The 20697-nt window shown below is 44.5% G+C and overlaps 2 protein-coding genes across 4 annotated transcripts; one reads left to right on the forward strand and one right to left on the reverse strand.

Annotated features, from left to right (window-relative positions):
• Positions 1 to 8616, forward strand: RNF25 (ring finger protein 25). Of its 2 annotated transcripts, none has more exons than XM_083745026.1 (10): positions 1 to 110; positions 1541 to 1615; positions 2036 to 2138; positions 2232 to 2299; positions 3064 to 3133; positions 3226 to 3297; positions 3974 to 4114; positions 5027 to 5116; positions 5792 to 5926; positions 6268 to 8616. In XM_083745026.1, exons 1-10 carry the CDS (start codon positions 61 to 63, stop codon positions 7006 to 7008), a joined length of 1545 nt encoding a protein of 514 aa, XP_083601152.1. In that variant the 5' UTR covers positions 1 to 60; the 3' UTR covers positions 7009 to 8616. The 2 variants fall into 2 exon arrangements, with proteins under 2 accessions (XP_083601152.1, XP_083601153.1); XM_083745027.1 differs by having other exon boundaries at positions 96 to 664.
• Positions 8617 to 11221: 2605 nt separating this feature from the next.
• BCS1L (BCS1 homolog, ubiquinol-cytochrome c reductase complex chaperone) lies at positions 11222 to 20589 on the reverse strand. 2 transcript variants are annotated; one of them, XM_083747015.1, is made up of 8 exons: positions 20508 to 20589; positions 17955 to 18331; positions 17668 to 17807; positions 16599 to 16793; positions 15822 to 15885; positions 15448 to 15617; positions 13626 to 13743; positions 11222 to 11690 (listed from the first exon to the last, which is right to left on the reverse strand). In XM_083747015.1, exons 2-8 carry the CDS (start codon positions 18272 to 18274, stop codon positions 11438 to 11440), a joined length of 1260 nt encoding a protein of 419 aa, XP_083603141.1. In that variant the 5' UTR covers positions 18275 to 18331; positions 20508 to 20589; the 3' UTR covers positions 11222 to 11437. The 2 variants fall into 2 exon arrangements, with proteins under 2 accessions (XP_083603141.1, XP_083603140.1); XM_083747014.1 differs by lacking the exon at positions 20508 to 20589 and having other exon boundaries at positions 17955 to 18423.
• Positions 20590 to 20697: the final 108 nt, after the last annotated feature.

Here is a 20697-nt window from a genome sequence, read left to right on the forward strand (position 1 = left end):
CAGCGCCGGAAGAGAACCCGGCAAGCATTCCAAAGCAGTTGAGTTTCCGGGCGTGTCAAGATGGCGGCGACCGGCGACAGCGAGGAGCAGGAGGAGTTGGCTGCGGATTGGTAAGGGAGCGGTTCGGCCTTGTGTGTCCTGCTTTCTCTCTCAGCGGAAGGCAGATGAGCAAATGCCTGGCGTATCCCCCCCCTTTCCTCCTCTGTTTTCTGTAGCCCAGGCCATCTCTTCACGAAGGATTTTTTTGTTTCTTCGTCTTGTTCTTATGTAATGTTCGACATGTACGATGTGATTCGTCATCTTCCTGGGTCTCGTCACAACCCCCCGCTATTTCTGAGGGTAGGGGGCTGAGAGAGAAAGGCAGCGCCCAGTAGCCGAACAAGCAGCGATATGAATCTTATATTCAAGCCAAGTGCAAAATCCACTCCCTGGGCCAATCCTGTTCCTCCTCGCCCTTTGGTCTTCTAGCAGGGTTTTGTTTTGTTTTTTTTACAAACTCCTTATGAAAAACTGTAGATAGAAAAATAAATGCCTTCTCTTTACCGCACAGTTACCTGGCTAGAAGCATATGCCAACTGAGATCTCTTCTCAGTCAGCTGCTGTTATGCCACTGGTTCCTTGTGGATATTATGAAAAAATACTCCATGCAACAATCTCACTCTCGGTTAGTATTACAGCTGTGTTTCTGCCCTTTGCAGTATGGAGCTGTGTCGTTTTTCAGCCACAGAATCAAAACAGAAAGAAAGTGACAGCCTTTCTCAAGCATGGTAAACTACCCACTGTTGTGGGAATTGTGTGTAAGGTAAAATTCTGAGAAGTAGCCAGAGAGAAATGTTTTTGTGGTTTTCATTATCACTGGCAGCAGCAAAGGTCTGCTAGTTTAGACTTTGTGCCCCTTCACAAGTGCCTATCCTCTTAAGTGTTTTAGTGGCATTTTAAAAATTCAGGTTATTATGTTGGATTGCCACAAGATATCAGCATTTACAAATGGGTTACATAACCCCCAAAACTTAAATTAATGTAGGCATCTAATGTGATGTATGTGTTGTTTGTTCTTCTTGAACACTGATTTGCCTGCCATGGTGATACTCTAAAGCAGTTTTGCCCTGGTGGGCTAGATCTTTATCTCTCCCACCCCAATGGGCCAATTTTGAGAAGTGTGTGGGACCACCTACCTGTCAATCATTTGGTGACATATTGATATCAGGTGATTGACAGATGGACTGTTCCAACCTACTGTCATTGTTGGCCCTGGGGGAGAATTGAACTCCCTATGCATTAGCTCATGCAAGAGTTGTGTGTATGTGTCTATGTGTTTCTGTCCTGCTCTGTACATACTGGGAGGTGCTAGTCCAGTTCCAGCAGGAAGAGGCTGATGTGCTTGATCTGAGCTGAATTGAACTTCCTGAGCATCAGCTAATGCATAGGAGTTCAATCCTGATTTCTATCTGCCCCACACATAACATCATACATGATGGACTGGAGAAACCTGAGGAAATTAGCCTTATGTATCATATGAATATATTTTTTTCTTACTCAGGGCTCTGCCTTCAGAAGTGGAAGTCTTGGAGTCCATCTACTTGGATGAGCTACATGTGTCTAAAGGAAATGGAAGGTAATTGCAACATTGTCAGATCCTTTGCTGGTTCTTTGTTTTATGGTATTGATCACTCCTGTGATCTTGCATATGTCATTGTGGAACTTGATTCCTGGTTTAGAAGACTGTACCCTGTTTTTGGATTAGACTACAGTGTCCTGCACAAACTCGGAATGAATTGCAACCCCTGATTCATGCTTAATTTCCCAAAATATTAGTCACTTCTTTTTCCCCTCCTTGTATTTGATACTACCATTCTGAAATAGTTATCTTTGTAAGAATATGGGGTGGGAAGAATGAAAGGTCTGCATTATGCCTGCTTCAATCTCCTTTCAGCCTGAGAAAGGAAGGAATAACAACCCACCTGCATTATCTCTCCTGTTCCATCTTCCTTTCATTTGACACCAGACTCTCACTTGAGCCTCTCTTCAACCCTAGGTCTGTGCCGTGGGAAATATCTATCACCCTTCATCCAGCAACTGCAGAGGACCAGGAGTCTCAGTACGTCTGCTTAACCTTGGTGCTATCCGTGCCTCTTCAGGTAAAGCCTTGTATGTCCTGAGTGACTATTTTGCTATGTAGCACTTTAGCATGGCTGTACTGCTCATTTTGACTTGGCTTTGTTTCTTATTAGTATCCAAATGAAGTGCCAAAGATAGCCATCCAGAATCCTCGAGGGCTGTCAGATGAGCAAATCCAAAAGTAAGTGTATTATGCAAACTCTTTCCAGTTCAGTGCAAGAAGTAAGGTTTTCTTTGTTTCAGTCTGTCACACTGTTAATGGAAAGTGTGGGGAGGTGGGAGCTTCTTTATATTGTGTTCCACCTGCCCAATGATCTTATGTGGAATATGTATTATGCAGCTGTTCTCTTAATTTAGAGCTGTGCTATGAAGGCTGTTGCTATGTTACTAACATTGGGAGCATGGGGAATGAGGTTACAAACAAGACTGGAAGTTCTAATCATGTAATCAACATGTTTGGGTACATATAAATTAATTATGGTGTTTGTGTGTAAAATTGGCATTGGGGGAATACATGTTAAAGGAGATCTTTCCCTTAAATGTTATTGATAGGTGAACAAAATTAAGAGATGAGAGTCAATGCATCTTGGTACATTACTGTATCAGAAATGCAGCATCTTCATCCAAAACAAAGTCCCAGCTTCTGTGGCTCTTTACACGTGGCTTACTAGAACCTGCTTTCCCTTCCCTGCTTTCCCTTCCCCTAGAAGGGCTTCAAGCTGCTTTTTCAATTTTAGTCTGGTACCACTTCCTTCTAATTTGTACTGAAGTACCTACTGTGTCAGATGAGATACTGGGTGAGAGGCTGGAGCCCATCCTGTGTTGGTGTTGAGATTGCTATTGCAAGTGGCTGATTTAGCCACTCCAGTTCTTGTCATCTTATTTCCCTGGACAAATATTCTAGTCTTTCTCCTTACCCTGCCCCCTTTTTTGCCTCCATTTTAGGATTTCCCAGACACTACAATGTACTGCTGAGGCCCAGCTGGGTACAGCTATGTTATATGAGCTAATAGAGGTAAGAGAACAGAAAGGGCTGTTGGACCTGTGGCTTGGGCTGTTGCGCCTTTATTGTGTGAAATGACAAAGTGACCCTTTCTGTCTTCACAGAAGGGAAAGGAAATCCTTACAGACAACAACATCCCTCATGGGCAGTGTGTGATTTGCCTGTATGGCTTCCAGGTACGGGCATGCTGGATTGGCATCTTGTTTTCATTTGTGGGGAGCCATAGGAAATAAAAGCACTAATATAAGGAGGTAGATGAATGAGGTGAAGCTGGGACTCACTCAAAAAGGAAGGAAGAGGGAATGGGAACTTGTTGGGATGTCTCTAGATCCCTTCCTTAGTGCTGTGTTGCATTCTGTTCTGCAAAAGTGTGTGCATGTGTCCCCATAGTGGGAAGGGGAGTAACAGTGGGAATGGGGTGCAAAAAGCCCCTGTTAACGTGATTGTTTGAATCTGAGCCAGCAGCCACATATATTACCGTATTTTTCGCTCTATAAGACGTACCAGACCACAAGACGCACCTAGTTTTTGGAGGAGGAAAACAAGAAAAAAAAAAATCTGAATCTCAGAAGCCAGAGCAGCAAGAGGGATTGCTGCACAGTGAAAGCAGCAAATCCCTCTTGCTGTTCTGGCTTCTGGAATAGCTGCGCAGCCTGCATTCGCTCCATAAGACGCACACACATTTCCCCTTACTTTTTAGGAGGGAAAAAGTGAGTCTTATAGAGCAAAAAATTCAGTACATATGAATTGAATTGAAATTGGATTGAATGGGAATTATTATTTCAATGTATGCTGAAAACGCACAGTGTAGCTGATTTGTATTAATAGGAATCTGTTCCTTCCCCTGTGCAGGAAAACGAAGCTTTCACTAAGACACAATGCTACCACTACTTTCACTCACGTTGCCTTGCCAGTTATACAGAGCATATGGAGGAAGAGATTCGTGCAGAGAGGAAAGAAAGAGTACAGCCTTTGGCACCTCTGCCCAAAGAGGTAATAGCTCCTTGCATGCACCCCACAGCTGCTTCTAGAACTTCACCAACTTTTTCCTCCAGGAATGGCTTCTGAATCTGGATCAGCATTTCCAGTTCATTTTGGTTATTAGTTATGGTGTTGAGAGCTGTGGACAAGATTTTCCCAGATAAATGTTGAAATGTGTTTCCATGGTTCAGTGCTGTGCATACTTTCACATTTGCAAGTTATTTTTTCTACAGAGAACAAAATGTTAAGTGATGTGTAAAGTCTGGGAATCTAGTTAAAGACTAGAGGAGATGGTCAACATATCTTCCTTTTCTTCAAATACTAAAGAACTGGAGTTCTGTAGATAAAGGCAATCTTCACAGCTGCAGTACAAGTGACGAAAAAGTATACTCATATTATATCTCCTTGAACACCTGTGTTGCTGTGTTTCCTGGTGGAAAAGATTGTGAATGGACTTCAACATACACAAAAAAGCTTTGCCAAGAAACAAAAGTTATCTTCCTCCACTCCCAAACAATAGAAAGTTCTAAGGGCAGGGTTGCTAGTGGTGAATCTTCACTCTGAGATAATTTTTGCACTAGCTTTGATGCAAGTTGTGATTGCATTAGGAAGGCCCAGTAGCATCTTATAAAAGAGAACACTTTACTGATGGATGTTTATAGAATGAAATTAACTATGTTCCCAGGAGGCTTGGATGATGAGCTCAGAATCCAGGCTGCCCCATGACCCTTGTAGTCAAACTGCACAGCACTCTTCTACCGATAACACTGTTGTTGAGTGCTAGAGCTCCCCAGGACGAGTAGCAGTTTATCAGGAAAATACTACTCTCTTAAGACACACTGGCGGAGCATGAGAACAGTAGCTGTATATCCCATGACTAGGTCTAACCAAGGCTGAATTTTGTTGTTATTACCTTGTGTACAGGAATTTGAAGTGCAGTGCCCTGTGTGCAGGGAGCCTCTGGTTTATGATCTTGCAACATTGCAAGCAGCACCACCTCCACAGCAGCCAATGGTAAGGAAACTTTCAAAACAGACCTTTCACATGGACTTGCTGCTCTTTAAAAGATGCACCAGGCAGGCACCCTCTTGCTTCACTAATCTCTCTCACTTATTGGACCTGTTGGGCAACCGTATTTCTCCACATGAGCTCTGTTATAAGTGTTATTTCCAAACAATCATATACCTGGTGCTCTGTACTCCTGCAGGTGGCTAACATTCTTGTCAATTTTTACTTCTACACCAGGGAGAGGAAATTATTTTCAGCCAGGGAGCTGTCTTCCTTTCTATTCAACCTTCCAGGGGGCACATAGGAATTTTATTGTTTGTATAGCAGGCTAGTTTAACACCCTTCTTCATTTAGGCAAAAAGTATTAACAGAGTGAAACAACAGATATATTCAACCCGTGTCTTTGCTTCCCCGTTACACAATAGGTAGTACATTTAGTTGTGTTTAGAAATACCAGCTTAGGTTCTAACTAAGAATCCTCTGGGAGGAGCATGCTGTGACTGGAGTTTTACTAATGAGATGTTCTTGCCTGTGTAAGGAGGTGGGAGGCTGCATTTCCCCCCCAGTCTTTGTCTCTGCCTGCCCCCCGGCAGCCCCTTTGCCCATCAGATCTGGAGGGTTGAGAGACCCAGAAGGCTCTGTTTAGGCCAACCATTTAATTACATGCCTCTCTTTCCTCAGGAGGTGTACCAACCTGACACACAGACACTGCAGCACAGAGAACAACTGCGCCTGATCTATCAGAAGCAGCAGGAGAAAGGAGGCATCATTGACCCTGAAGCAGAAAGAAATCGCTACTTCATCAGCCTGCAAAAGGTTAGTGCAGGGAGCAGGAGTACAAAGAGGATAACTGTCATAGGGAAAGAATGAAACAATGGAGGTAGCAAATTTTACTTGCTGAGACATCCTCTCTTGTAGCAAAAGAGAGAGCTTTAATATTTGCATCCTAGTCAATTCTATTAAAGTGCTGATTACTTTTGTTGCTGGCAATTTTTTAAGTTACTATAGGGAAAGATTTAAGCAGCAAAGCCTGGGGAAGACAGATGGGGCAACATCAATATATTAATTCCTGTGGGATCTTTGCCACTCAGACTGAGAATCAAGCCTGCTGGGTTTATGCTTTTTCTGCCCTTCATTTTGGTTTCTATCCTTTTTAGCCCCCAGATACCACTGAACATGAACAAGTAGCCATCTCAGAAAATGTTCTGGATACTGACAAGGAACTGAGGCCATCCGTAGGCTCAGAACATACCCAAGGAACTGCAGAGGCTGCTGTTCCAGTGAGGAATGAACCTGAAAAACCAGAGAGACCTTCTGTCCCTTTGCATTTCCATAGCAAGAGAGAGAGGACTCGAGAGGAGAAACCATCTATACAAGGCCCTGGCTGGCAGCTGCGCTACAAGTCACTGGAGACACCAGCAGAAACTCATTGTCTTCTCACTGTTGAGGGGAAATCCAGAACCTTCAGTAGAAGACCCAACTGGAGAAAGGAGAGGGGACAGCGAAGCTGTGGGAGGTACAATCAAGACTTCTCAAAATCTTGCAGCAGAGACCAAGTGTCTTCACTGGTGGAGAAAAAAGAGCTGCGCACCAGAGGAATCTCACCAACCAAAGAGGGAATGTATTTGAGAGAGGAGAAAAATGTTGTGGGGAAATGGACGCAGGAGCAGAAAAGTCAAGCCCATGACAGTGAGGAAGTAAACTTGGAGGTTAGCCATAATGAGCTCAGGGGGTCGGCCAAGTGGCAGGGTCGCCGTGGGATGCAGGATTGTAGGCAGTGGGAAAAGACCAAGGGCAGAGAACATGGATCTTATATTAAAGTGCCAAGAGGCCGAGGACGCACCACATTGAACTCAAGGAGAGAGCTGCAGAGCCAAGAGACTGAGGATGGCTCCTAGCAGGCAGGAGTTGAGGCTTGAGGGGCTTTTTCTAGGGGTGAACACTGGTGATTTTGTTGTGCTGTCAACCATTGGCCTGGATTGTAAGGAAAAGCAGATCTGTCTTGAAATTCTCCTCTCGGCCATGGGCGGTTTATGTCTTGCAGAGTAGGGGTATATTGTCCTCAGAGATCAGAATTACTGTCTGTGGACTGTAGTAAATAACTGAATAATAAATGGTAGCCAAATGCTATTGCCCATGGGTAAACTGTAGGATCTTACACTGAATCAGCGCTGTGTAGAGGACTGTTTGAGGCTGAATCACTGAACTAAAAGCCAAGCTTGAAAAATAACTATTAAGTAACCCTGTTCTAAAATAGGTGCTAAAAATAGAAGGACCATAAGGGAGTACAGGTCTCCTTGTTTACTGTCCAGAACTATGGAGAGGACTTGCCATTAATAGTGTCACTATTTTTAGACATGCCTTATTGATGGTATTGGCATATGTGAAAAGAGTGGACTTTAATCAACATTGAATTGGCGGCTGTTGACCACAGAGGGTTCTTTAAGCCCCCCAACTGTGGCCAGACTGAATGTTGGGGTCTCCCACTGCCTCATTGTAATTGGCTAATGTTCAGTAGTGATTGACCTTGAAGTGCAAACATCAAACATGCCTATTCTAAAGGGCCTTTAAATTATAAGGTCCAACTCCTTACTCACCCAGTAGTTGGATTTGGAGATAGTATTGGCATCAAAGGCTTCAGCTCCAGGTACACCAAGGCTCTTGTCTTTGCCTATTTTCACAAATGTAATATCCTGCAATGGTTTACTAACTGCAATCCTGTCCAGAGTTCATGTGACTTATGTTTTAGATTTTATCATCTTTGGTTCGAGCCAAATTTGGTTTTGTTGGGGTGAGAAATCTCTCGTGCTCAACTGTCTTTCTCCTCCTAACCTTATGGCTGTGTGTATGTGCATTCACCCACACACCATTCATGAACAGCTCTACTCTCCATTTGGGAGGGTAATACCAATGTACCTACCTATTTTTAGGCTACACAGTCCCTGTCATCTCCCTCAGCAAAATGCAGCCTTGTCTTTATGGGTATTTCTGCTCAGAGGAGGAGTCTGTAGCAATATGGAGTACATGTGGCCACTATGCAAACATTTTGAGCAGACTTTCCTCCACTTTCTATTTTTTCACATATTTATGGCCTTCCTCCCCCCACAACAAATTTTACCCTAGGGTGTGTGAAAGTTCCCAAGCTGCTTAGATTCCTTATATGACTGCAAAATGTCCCCCACCCCTCCCCAAGTGAAGCTTTGCCAGACTTCATAATTTTCCTTTTCTGCTTAGCCACAGTAACATTGTAGATGTGTGACAACTTTACAGAGCACAGTGGCCAAAATGACCTTACAATAGAAATGTGACTGATTTTAAACCAGTTCATGCTAGAGGCTAAAGGATGTCATTACTCATTTGCATGCATGCACATATACCAGTTTGAGCAGTTCTGCCTATTAAAAGGATTGATGTGAGATTGATTTACCTCCCTGCACTGTGGTGAGGTGTAATTTGTGGTGATGTGATGCAAAACACGAGTATTAAAAGCAATTTGAGTAAACCAATCTATGACTTTTTCGTGGATAAAGAACATAGCTGCTGCTGTGCTGCATGTGATGAGACCGTTCAACAATATTACCTCCCTGCCTCTTTTTAGATGGTTTATAACCTATGACCCAAGTAGTTTAAGACTTCTTAGCTAAAATGAAGTACCTTTTGATTATAAATGAAAAACAATTGGGTTCTAATTTGGACATCTTTCTGTTGGATTCACATTTTCTTTTTCTTTTCTTTTTTTGTAAACTATTCTTCTAAGGAGAAAGGCTGCTTCATTTTGCACCACTTGAAACTTCTGAACAATAATGAATGGAGCCTACATAGAATACAAAACATGGGTAACACAGTATCTAGATCCTGATTGGCTTTTCTGGACAGGGTTATAATACAGACATAGGTCCAGGTCCAGGAATACCTAAAAGCTATACATTTTAGGAACTTGGGTCATAAAAACAGACGTAAAGGCACTTTGCTAATTGGTGAGCAAAGTGCATATAGCTAATTGCTGACACTTTGCTAATTGGTGAGCTAAGTGCACATAGCTCCTGTAGTGTGCATTAGGTAAAAAAAGAAAGAGAAGAGCTGGATGACAGGCTACTTTATTAGAGTACACAAACTGTTCATTTGAGTTTGGATGGATTATTTCAGATTACCTGTTAAACTAAGCAGTCTTCATGATTTGCTTGAACCAAACATATGCAGATATACAATGTCTGACTCTGCCCTATTGAGCAGCCATCTTGATCTGAAGGGAGGTTATACAATGATGAACGCTCATCCTGATGTGTGGAGGTTATATATAGTTCCATCTATATATTTTTCCGTCTTTTATACCACACTTTTTCATGTAGTTCCCCAATTGCAAACAGTCTGGTTTTTAAAAGTGGATTTTGTTGCAGCAAAGCACTTGTTCCACTTGAATTGTATAGACTTATTTTTCTGATTGTGGGATGCGGGTGGCGCTGTGGGTTAAACCACAGAGCCTAGGACTTGCCGATCAGAAGGTCGGCGGTTCGAATCCCCGCGACAGGGTGAGCTCCCATTGCTCGGTTACCTAGCAGTTGAAAGCACGTCAAAGTGCAAGTAGATAAATAGGTACCGCTCCGGCGGGAAGGTAAACGGTGTTTCCTTGCACCGCTCAGGTTTGCCAGAAGCAGTTTAGTCATGACCTGGAAGCTATATGCTGGCTCCCTCGGACAATAAAGCGAGATGAGCACCGCAACCCCAGAGTCGGTCACGACTGAACCAAATGGTCAGGGGTCTCTTTACCTTTACTATTTTTCTGATATGCAACTGAATCCCTTTGAAATATGTAATGGGACGGTGCCATGTGGGAGGTATGGTAGAAGAGAGATGAACGTGCTCAAAACTGGAACAGGAGCCAAACAGACAAGTAGGAAGGGATGAGACTGGGAAATAAAGGGACAAGAGGAGCAATGGAGTGAGGGTACCATGTTGAAGAACCGAAGGTGAACAAAATACTGTTTGCCCCATTTGCTCTCTAGGACTGTTGAGATCCTTAAAAAATATCCATCACTATTAACAAGTGTTTGATTATAGGGCATACACAGCGTACTCATGGAGGAAACAGCTGCTGCTTTTTCTTTCATTCTGACACCCTTGGTGAATGGCTGTGCCTCCTTGAGTAGGTCTCAAGGCATCTGGATCTGTGCTGTTGATCACATCCTCTGCTTGACACTTTCCCCTATTGTTTTGCTGTCTCCTGATTGTTCTGCCTTCCTTTTTACCAACTGCTCTCGATCCTTTAAGGACTTTAGCCCTCATTTCATAAACCCACCCCATTTTCTTCCATCATGTCCACATCCAGCAATTTCTTTTATAAAATCTCTGAAGTGCAGGATCTGTTTCTTCCTGAACCTTCCTAGTCTTTCCCATGCTTTCGCCTATTTGTCTGTGATATATTAGAGTTACTGTCCCTCCCTGGGTCAAAACTAATACCTCAAGTATCTTCTCTCTCCACCCCCCCCCAATGTATGAAAGAACAATTCCCCCTTTCCATGTTTTGCTGTTGTAACATTGGCAAGAAGAGCAAGCGCTGTTTCACACCTGTTCCAAAAGAGGAGTGTGGTCAGTGTGAAAGAGCCAGATACTTTTGCGATGGTCGGTAAAAACCACTTCAGCTCACGAGACTTTGCCATAGCCTGAAAGAGAAACAAGGCCAGGCACGCACAACATTTACCTATTGGCAAATACATATTTTAAATGGTAAAAGTCTTGATTGTAAGGCCAGCAGACAGATTCTATCTTTAAAAGGTATAATTAAACAAGCCCTTTTCTTCACAGTGTAGTCAAGTGTCTACCTGTGTGAAGAGAACATGTCACAGGGTTGGCTGCTCTCACCATTGAACCTCCGCTGCCTTTCCCTCGCACCAAATGATTCTGGCAGTAACAGGATTAGGGCTTTGGTTTGGAATCTGCTATAGATCATGCCACTGAGTAACTAGGAGTTCATAAACAGCAGACATACACCCTGAAATCACCTTTTGTGTGTTGTGTTTGTGTGTGTCTGTCCCCTCCGGCTAGTTATGACACCTTTTGGGCCTCTCCTCAGGTGTTAACATTTGCCATCTGGAGGACATAAGTTCCACAACACCTGAGCTTCACATTTATTCATTTTCAAGAGTTGCATTGTAGGAGTTATGTTGGGTTGCTCTTTATTTTCTTTACAAAAAGGTGGCCTCACTGAGGTGGACATGTGGATGGCATCATCCTCACGATTATCTCATCCCGCCTAAACAAATCCATGCATGCAAACAACCCTTTTCCTGGGGAAGCCATATACAAAGCGGTCTCGGGGTTTGTTCAACGTCAGGATATAAGAGCTTGCACGTTCTTAAGGGCTGCGTCCGGATCCGCCTTGTGTAGCATGAAGTGGCCTTGGACTTGCGCGGCACTGATCCGATCAGAGGCAGACACAGCCTCTTTGGCAAACTCCTCGGCTGCAGCTGCTGGCTGGTCTGGGTAGAACCTCTGGAACATACGCCCGAGCTGCCACTCTGAGCAGTACCCTACGTACTGCTTCAGGTCCACCCGGCCAGGGCGAACTAGGGCTGGATCGAGCCTGCAGGGAAAGAGGAGAAGACAAATGAGGCTCAGCAAATGCTCAGGTGGGAAATATGGTTCTCTATGCTCCTCTCACTTGGGGTATCATCTCCTTGTTCTCTCTCCAACCCCAAGAAGATACAGGGCTAGGGGAATCTGCTCTCCCCTTTATTTTTTTTGAGCTACTCTCTAAAAGAATATAGAGTAACAGTGCCTTGTAATTTAACTACACCCACGTCTTGCTGCACTCACCCATCATGCTCCTCTTTCTCCATACCTGCCAAGTTACCCATCCCCTCCTACAATCTCAGAGGAGCCTGCATGGAACCAGGAACAGTAAACAAGGACAGAACCAGATCTTCAGCTTCTGTGTTAAATGCTGCAAACCAGCATGACCAAAGGAGGCAGAAGTCCATATGTATATATACCCCAGACCACTCCCTAGCAAGCATGACCCCAGTGTTACCCAAAGCCTTACCCAGCCAGTTTTAACTGGCTGACCCTGTCTGCTGAGCATTTGCTATTCTACCCTGCACATGACTCCTTCAGCACCAGGCTTACATGGCTGGCAGAGTCCTGTGCTTGTGGGAGAGGATGTGTCACAGGTCTTGGAGACTACAAGAGCCCCAAGATAAGATTCTCTTCCGTCTTCTCCTATAGTATCATCTTCTGGAACAGGAAGTGTGTCTTCATTCCTGCTGCCTTCCTCCTTTTTATACTTAAAATAGTTACCAGCTCGTCCCCAGAAAGGCAGACTTTGCCTCATAAAGACAGCACTTCCAAGGGGTGGGACACAAACTGCCCTCCTCTGTTACTCGCTGCAATCTCCTTCTTGACTGAGTTACAAGGAAGCTCATGGAGTTGCCTTGTGTGAGCTAGGGATGGACGGATCAGTTTATTTGGGGTCCATGTCCAAAGTGTTACAGGTGTTAAGCCTGCTCTGTTGCTTTTCCACTTTAAGATCTGTATTTTTTTAATTTAAAAAATCCATTCAAAAATTCGTATTTAAAAATGCATTTTATTATAAATGCATATTTAAATAGTATTTATCACAGGGTATGCATCTCTAAATGCATTTCCTCCTAAAAAAAAATAATCTTAATGCATTTTGGGAACCAAGGACTGTATTGCAAAATTTGGAGGAGTGGGGAAGCTGAAGGATAATTGTGAATTCGTTTGGGAGGTACAAATTTGGCTAGCTTGCTTGAAAATGCAGACAAAACAAAACTCCCCTCCACCCCTAGCTTGTCTTCACCTCAAAAACACCAATGGAGACATCTTAGGCACTGTGTTACTTGAGGAATCCTTGGTCCCACCAAGGGGACCAAAGTGGCCTACCACCAAAGGGACTCCATTTGCAGGCTTCCTCCCAGCCACTGAGCGGTGAAGTAGGCTGATTTGCTGGAATACTGGTCCTTCGTGTGTGTGTGTGTGTGTGTGTGTGTGTGTGGCTGTGTAGCTGTTTCCCTGGCAAAACAACAGTCCTGCTCCTGTCTGCGTTTGGGCTACCGAGGGATTCAAAAATCTGCCTCAGGGGATACCTAACTTCTCCTCGTGGCATGCTTTGGCACCAAATGTGAGAGGGTTGAGTGGAATGGGTTGGGTGAGGTTATCATGGTGTTAGTGTCCTCACCACATGCCGGCTGGTGGTTTCAATGCGTCACCAGTGTGGGACTTCATGTTGTGAGGGGAAGGTGATGAAGGAATTTCTCTATGGGACTGTCAGTTGTTGCTACATCGTCTCCTTCCCCTCCCCCTTTCCCCTTCCTACTTCTGTTACAACAGTTTTGATTTAGCTGCTAGAGGAATGTAGAATCCTAAACCACTGTAGACTCCAGCCCCTCAGCCACTACCTTCCTTGGGTGCCATTAAATGATCATTCCCAAGCAAAAGGTTATCTTCTGCAGCTAACAACCTCTCTATCTGCCCCCATTTTCTGTGCAATGCTTCTGACCTGTCCACATAATTGGTGGTCATGAATACGATCCTTGCTTCGGAGGAAGCCACACCATCCAATGCGTTGAGAAGGCCACTGAAAGTCAGGCGTCCCATGCCTTGGTATGCGCTGGGGTCTGGAGGGAAACACAGCGGCACAGAGACAGCTCAGAGGGAGACACTATAGGTGCAGTTGTGACTAAGGGCTGCCCAAATTCTGTCTATAGCCTTCCAGGGGAAGGGCAACAATCCCACTGTTGTGGTCTTATGTTACAGTAGTACCAGCTTTATGCTCCCTGCCTGATGTGCAGTGGTTTGCGAAATGTTCCTGACACACTGCTGTCCAAATAGATACATGAAGGGGTCAGAGAAAATCATGCCACCTGGTGGCAAAATGCAAGTCGATAGAAAGCAGGACAATAAACAGTCAGGATCCTATGTCAAAAGAAGGCTGGCAAAAAGAAGTGCCTCTAGGATCTCTGCTGGCGAATCTCTTCCATAATAATAATAATAATAATAATAATTTATTATTTATACCCCGCCCATCTGGCTGGGCCTCCCCAGCCACTCTGGGCGGCTTCCATAAAAACCAAAAATACAGTAAAATATCACGTTAAAAATTTCCCTGAACAGGGCTGCCTTAAGATGTCTTCTGAATGTCAGGTAGTTGTTTATCGCTTTGACATCTGCTGGAAGGGCGTTCCACAGGGTGGGCGCCACTACCGAGAAGGCCCTCTGCCTGGTTCCCTGTAGCTTTGCTTCTCGCAATGAGGGAACTGCCAGAAGGCCCTCGGCGCTGGACCTCAGCGTCCGGGCAGAATGATGGGGGTGGAGACGCTCCTTCAGGTATACTGGACCGAGGCCGTTTAGGGCTTTAAAGGTGAGCACCAACACTTTGAATTGTGCTCGGAAACATACTAGGAGCCAATGTAGGTCTTTCAAAAGATGTAAATCTGTCCCCAAGCGCCTGTCTTGTTTCAAGTCTCTCTTTGTATATGGATAACTGATTTGGAATAGGTGTCACATTAAAGCCTGCAGATAATTATTTATCATTATATTTATTCAATCTATTGGTAGCTTGCTACGTAAAAAGTATCGAAGTAACTCACAAAGTTTTAAAGACATAAAGCAAAAAAACAACAACACTCAATAAGAAGGATCTAAGTAACTCACAAAATTTTAAAGACATAAAGCAAAAAAAAAAAAACTCAATAAGAAGAAAAGAGAGCAATACGTTGCAATTAAAAAGAAACTGTACAAAAATCCAGAGAACAGACACAGTAAAGCAGCAGGGGGGGAAACTTGGCAACAAAGCATATCATCCAGCAAATCATCACCATCTGTCAAATACCTGAGTTAAGTTTTTACCTGGTGCCAAAAGAATTTTAATGATGGCTCCAGGAGGACCCCACTGTGAAGAGCATTCCACAAGTGGGGAGCCCTGACTGGAACACCCTCTTCCTTGTCACCACACTCCAGACCTCCCTCAGAGTGGGCATTAGTAGGAGGATAAAAAAATCGAAGGGTCTGGGTAGGTTCATAAGGGAAGACATTTTCTAAAAGACATTGGTGTCCTGAGTCATTGACCCCTCTTTGTCAGCACCACGTCACCAACCCAAATCCCATTGCAAAGTGCAGCTTGGAGGAAGGAGCTGCTATTCAGCTCTCATTCCCCCCACAATTAGCTTGGGAAAGTTGCTGCGGTGAAGCACTTAATCAGGATGTCTCCACAGAGTTACAACACAGGGGTGATGAACGCTTGGTCCCAGCTCAGTCAGAGGCAGCAGAAAAGGGCAGCCTGGAACAAAAGAGTGGGGAGGCGCCATCTGCCTGTCACTCACTTTCGGCAGCAAGATCCCGGCTGACGAAAGCAGCGTCCACGTCCTCCAGGAGGATGATGCTCTGTTGAGGAGCTACGCTCAGGAGGTGGTTAAGACGATCGTCAGAGAGGCTGCGGTCGCTCAGGCTCAGGAGACAGATGCTGTACTGAAGTTCTCCGGCAAGGGCTGTGCTGTGATAGACAAAGGACAATGTTTCCACTGAAGAAAACTATGACAACACCTTGTGCAAAGGTGTAAGCTGTAGGGAGTGATTCCTGACCAGGAGCTGCACAAGGTGCCCAGGGAGGTACCCTCAGAGACTGTATCCATGGTCAACAACTTTGAGAAAAGGGGGTTTTTTGGGGGGGAAGGAAAGCTGAGGACATGGTACTCACATGAAACTGCTCTTTCCACAACCTGGGGGCCCGTACAGCAGGTATCCTCTCCGATAGGGGATTCCTACAGACAAAGAGGCTAGTCAAAAGGCAGAAAACTCAGCCTATTCCAACTTCTTATGAAATCTGAGCTACCATCATCACACCCGAGAATAAGAATGAGCTGATCGATGATTCCTTGACCTCACTCCATAGTGGCCAATTCCAGCTGCTGATAAAGAAATATATTGCACAGGGCTCTGACAGAGTACCCAGTTTCCTGCCACCCTAAAGGTTTAGGGCACCCTGAACAAAAGCACTACTTTAACCAACTTGGCCAACAGTTGATACAAAATATTGTGGCAAATGCCAGAAACTTAGTGAATGTTTGGTTTTCAGTACTTGGCTGTGCAGAGACTAGCCAGGACAGTCTCTTTCGCAGAAAGTAAGGGATAGTTCCTAATTCTCAAGGATTGGGACTATGCAGGGGCTGTTGTAGACACTGCAATGAGGTAAGAAGAGGCTTCCTGCTGTACTCATAAGAAGAGAGAGGCATCATCACAGTTGGGAGTCCAAAGCAGGAAGAAGGCGCAGACAGTTTGGAAATGACAGGGATGCAGAAGGCAGCAGAGATGCCTTTGTGCGCAATAGCAGAGGGCATTGAGAATGATAATCTGGGCTAAATAATGGGATATGCTGGCTCCGTAAGTGGCATCCCACCTGCCATTATTTAGCTCATAAAGGAAAAGCTCAGGTTGTGAGGGTATCTGAATGTCACTCCCTGAAAAGTAAACTCACCTCGATCAATGTACCACTTGGGGTTACCAGTGAACTCTTTCACATCCTGCACAATTCTCTCGGACACTCCTTTCTCAAGCACTACAGAGGTGAGCGGACGCCGACGTCGTGGGAAACCAAATGGCCGCCATTCAGCCCCCATGGCTGTGTACATCACCGTCTTTCCTTCTTGCTGCCTCAGAGCCAATTCTTTGGCTGCAGAGAAAGGAACAAAGCTCAGGAAAGGGAGCTAACTGCTTAGAGAGCCAGTGTGGTGTAGTGGTTAAGAGTCTCATAATCTGGGGAACCGGGTTCGTGTCTCCGCTCCTCCACATGCAGCTGCTGGGTGACCTTGGGCCAGTCATACTTCTTTGAAGTCTCTCAGCCCCACTCACCTCACAGAGTGTTTGTTGTGGGGGAGGAAAGGAAAGGAGAATGTTAGCCGCTTTGAGACTCCTTCGGGTAGTGATAAAGCGGGATATCAAATCCAAACTCTTCTAACTGCCCATCTGGATACAGATGGGAAGGAGGTAGAGGGAAATCGCCTGTCTGCTAAATATAACAAAGAAGCAAGGAAGCATCACCAAAGAGAATGTGTCAATTTGGAGGATAGCCCCAGCTCTAAGTAGGGGTACTTAAGGAACTGGAGTTCTGTGAACTCTGATGCAGAGTGATATAATTTGTACCTCCTGGAATCAGGTGCAGAACAGAACATAACTAGCCATCAGACTTTGGCCTTCTCTAAATTTTGAAATAGTTTTCAGTTCAAAAAATGCCCAAAGGCATGCAAAATGCATACCGTAATTTGGAATAAAATACATTTAGAAATCCATACAATGAGCTACAATCATAGCTACTTCATAAAAATATATTTAGGTATGTATTTAAACATGATTTTTTGCATATTTGCTTTTTTTAAATTGCAGATAATGCAGAAACAGGATGGAATGGACTTACTAAAGAACACATGTAAAACAAACCTGGGCCCAGAAATAGACTGATCTATTCATCCCTAGTGCCAACATCATCATTAAATGTATTACCCACCCTTGCCAGCAAGCACCACTACAACCAAGGAGAGCTATTGTACCTTCCTGCAGGATGTTGAAGAAAACTTCTCTGTTGCTACCAATTGCTGTGAAGGTGACAGATTCCCAGGGGGTGCCCGTATGCAGGTCAATCATTTGTTTCTCCCGGTTCCGTTCAATGCGGATCCACTTCCTTTTATACCTGGAAGCAGAGCAGGGAACATGTGAACAGGAACTGGTGGTGGGGAGACAACTGGATGAGCAAGCGTGCAATATTCATGACCACCACTTCCTTATTAGCCTTGCAATACTTCTGCCCATCCCAAAGACGTTCCATGGCCTCACTTACCAAATGAAATGGTTCCCAGGGCTGGGGATAAAGTCAAACTTGGTACTGATACGGCCACTCTCATGCTGCAGGTATGAGGTCTCCACGCTCAGGTGCTGGGTGTGCTTTGCATGGTGAGAGATCCAGCTCAGCAGCCAGTGGTAACTCTTGTCCTTGCTTGGCACCTCTAGGGTGATCATACAATGCCGCCTGAAAGCCACCAAGCCAAGCTGTGCCCCTTTACGGGCCAGGGCCAAGGCTGTACCTACACCCACCAGGCCAAAGCCTGCTCCAAAGTATGGATTGTCCTTCAGGGCCGAGACAAAGTCAGAAAAGGGCATTGTTGTGGGTGGGAAAATAACTCCAGTGCTAAAGAGCCATTCCTAGCAGCATTTCTTCTAAACACCACAACAACACATGGAGAGAAAGAGAAAAAAAACAACAAATTAATTATAATGATATGGGTGGCAAGTATATTGGTCACCTAATTACTTCTTCCAGAAGACGAGCTTTATTGACAAATTCTCTTTAACCTGGGTGTGAGGAACTTTGACCCTCCAGATGTTGCTGAACTACAACTCCTTCCCTGGCCATTGGCTATGCTTGCCAGGGCTGATGGGAGTTGGAGTTCAGCAACATCTGGAGAGCCAAAGTCTCACCACACCTGCTTTAGCCTCTTCCATGCTACCTTATTTTAGCAAAATAAATACCCTGGCAGATCCCTCCCCACTGTAAAACCAGAATACAAGTAATTATGCATACATACTCACAAATTCAGCTTCCCTCTCTATAGTAGTAGTTTGAAAGATTGCAAGGCAAGGCTGCCGCCATTTTGGCTTGTGTAAAAAAACCTGGATATTCCCTAGCTTGCTTTTGTCAGTGTAATCTGGAAAAATTGGTGAAATTGCACTCTGTGCTTGGGCCGTGTCTTCAGCAGCCCATTCCCCATGCTGTTAAGTTAGCACACCGGCTTCACTGGGTGGCTTAAAATAGTCGAAGGCTAAATGCCTGGAGCATCACTCATTCATCTTCTCTTTCTCTAATGTGTGTATGTGCAGAGATGGATATAAAGCCAAGGCTGCAGCAGCATTGGCAGGAGTATGAGGTATTCACTGAGAAGAGGTTTTGCTCGGTGCAAGGTACCAGCAGAGAAGCTGAAGGTTACATGCTGTGTGGTTCCCTATAGCATGCTGAGCTCGTTAGCATTCTTGCTCCGTGCTTGCAGTCATGGGATTGTTTTATGTTACATGACGGTGTATGTTTTCATTCCAGAGTGTGGGAAGTGGCGGAGACGGAGCTAGTATGGTAAAGTTTTACTTCTAATTAGTCAAACCTTGGTTGTCGAACATAATCCATTCTGGAAGACCGTTCAACTTCCGAAATGTTTGATAACCGAGGTGTGGCTTCTGATTGGTTGCAAGAGCTTCTTGCACTCAAGTGGAAGCTGTGTCAGATGTTTGGGTTCCAAAAACGTTCAAAAACTGGAACATTTACTTTCAGGTTTTCAGCATTTGGAAGCCAAAGCATATGGTAACAGAGGTGTTTGGGAACCAGGATTTGACTGTATAGTAGAATAGTTCATGATGTACCAGCATCTCTTAAAAGTTTATGTAGCTAGGGTGTTTATGCTTATCTTAAACACAATAAACACTTTATACTTTGAATTGAACTGAATGGGGAAGAAGTCTTCTTAACCAGGAATTCTATCTGCTTTCTCCACATCATACATAATTTTATATAACATGTTCCCCTTTACCTGTTTTTTTCCTGAACTAACGTCCCCGTCCCCACCCCCACCATTGTAGCTCTTTATCATAGGGAAGTTGCTCAATTTGGACTGCCCTTTTCTAGCTCAAATGCTTAGGCATGCCCAATGAAGTTTTTGATTTATTGGGCAGACCCCCTCCCCATGCCACCACAATCAAATTTTGAAAGGTCACTCAAAAGTAGCTTGTTGTGTGGCCCAGAAAGCTAGAGAAACATAACTCGGCAACTAGTTACTCCGCCAAATACATGGGGGCCGAATAGTAAATCAATCATATTTTGCAGCTCATATTCACTTTGAATTTCTTCTGTTTGAGTTAGCATTTTGTCTGCTCTGCGGAGCTTGCTGTTTATTTCCAATAGCATTTGTGGAAAGTAGAAACTGAACTGATGCTCTCTGAAAATTTTCATTACTTGTGTGTGTGTGTTTTTTGGAAAGTCAGCCACAGTCCAAATGTTGGTTGCTGCTCTGGAAACATCTGCCTACCACGACTAGAGATAGGAAAATTTATAATACTTTTCTCCACACTTTTAAAAGGGGTGCGATGCTGAGGAGGAAACCTCTCTATGGGGTTAAGTCCCATTGAGTCCAATGGAACTGTCTCCCGGCTGAAATGATGCAGGGTCTCAGGCTCAATTTCCCGTCTCGAAAGGAGAATCGTCTGAACCCGCCGCCCTTTTCTCTTGCAGCACTTAATCGCCCCCATAGCATCAAGAAGGTCCTTTCCTTCGTGCCCCCTTCCACACGCCCGGCATAAAGGAACAACACCCGCAGAGTGGAACACGCTCTCCACGCATTAAAGACCTCACCTCCGGGTAGCGCCTCTCTTGCCTTGCTTTTCTCTATGGTTCTTTGACCGGAAACAATTCTTTTCTCTACTCTATCGTCCCCCTAGATATAGAGATATGAAAAGAGTTGCAGTAAACTTATACTGTAAATGTATAAACTTATAAATGTATATTAGCATAAATATCATTTGATGATGATTCTCTACAAATG

This window comes from Podarcis gaigeae, assembly GCF_964106915.1.
Source record: "Podarcis gaigeae genome assembly, chromosome: 1".
Classification (NCBI taxonomy): Eukaryota; Metazoa; Chordata; class Lepidosauria; order Squamata; family Lacertidae; genus Podarcis; species Podarcis gaigeae.

What these genes read in the sequence shown, in the direction of transcription:
- RNF25 (XM_083745026.1), top strand. Translation starts at nt 61, where the DNA reads ATGGCGGCGACCGGCGACAGCGAGGAGCAGGAGGAGTTGGCTGCGGAT. An exon ending in GTGTCTAAAGGAAATGGAAG is followed by an intron (nt 1,616 to 2,035) that starts GTAATTGCAACA and finishes CTTCAACCCTAG; the next exon opens with GTCTGTGCCGTGGGAAATAT. An exon ending in TGCTATCCGTGCCTCTTCAG is followed by an intron (nt 2,139 to 2,231) that starts GTAAAGCCTTGT and finishes GTTTCTTATTAG; the next exon opens with TATCCAAATGAAGTGCCAAA.
- BCS1L (XM_083747015.1), bottom strand. Translation starts at nt 18,274, where the DNA reads ATGCCCTTTTCTGACTTTGTCTCGGCCCTGAAGGACAATCCATACTTT. An exon ending in CCTGGGAACCATTTCATTTG is followed by an intron (nt 17,808 to 17,954) that starts GTAAGTGAGGCC and finishes CTCTGCTTCCAG; the next exon opens with GTATAAAAGGAAGTGGATCC. An exon ending in CCGGGATCTTGCTGCCGAAA is followed by an intron (nt 13,744 to 15,447) that starts GTGAGTGACAGG and finishes GTTTCCCTCCAG; the next exon opens with ACCCCAGCGCATACCAAGGC.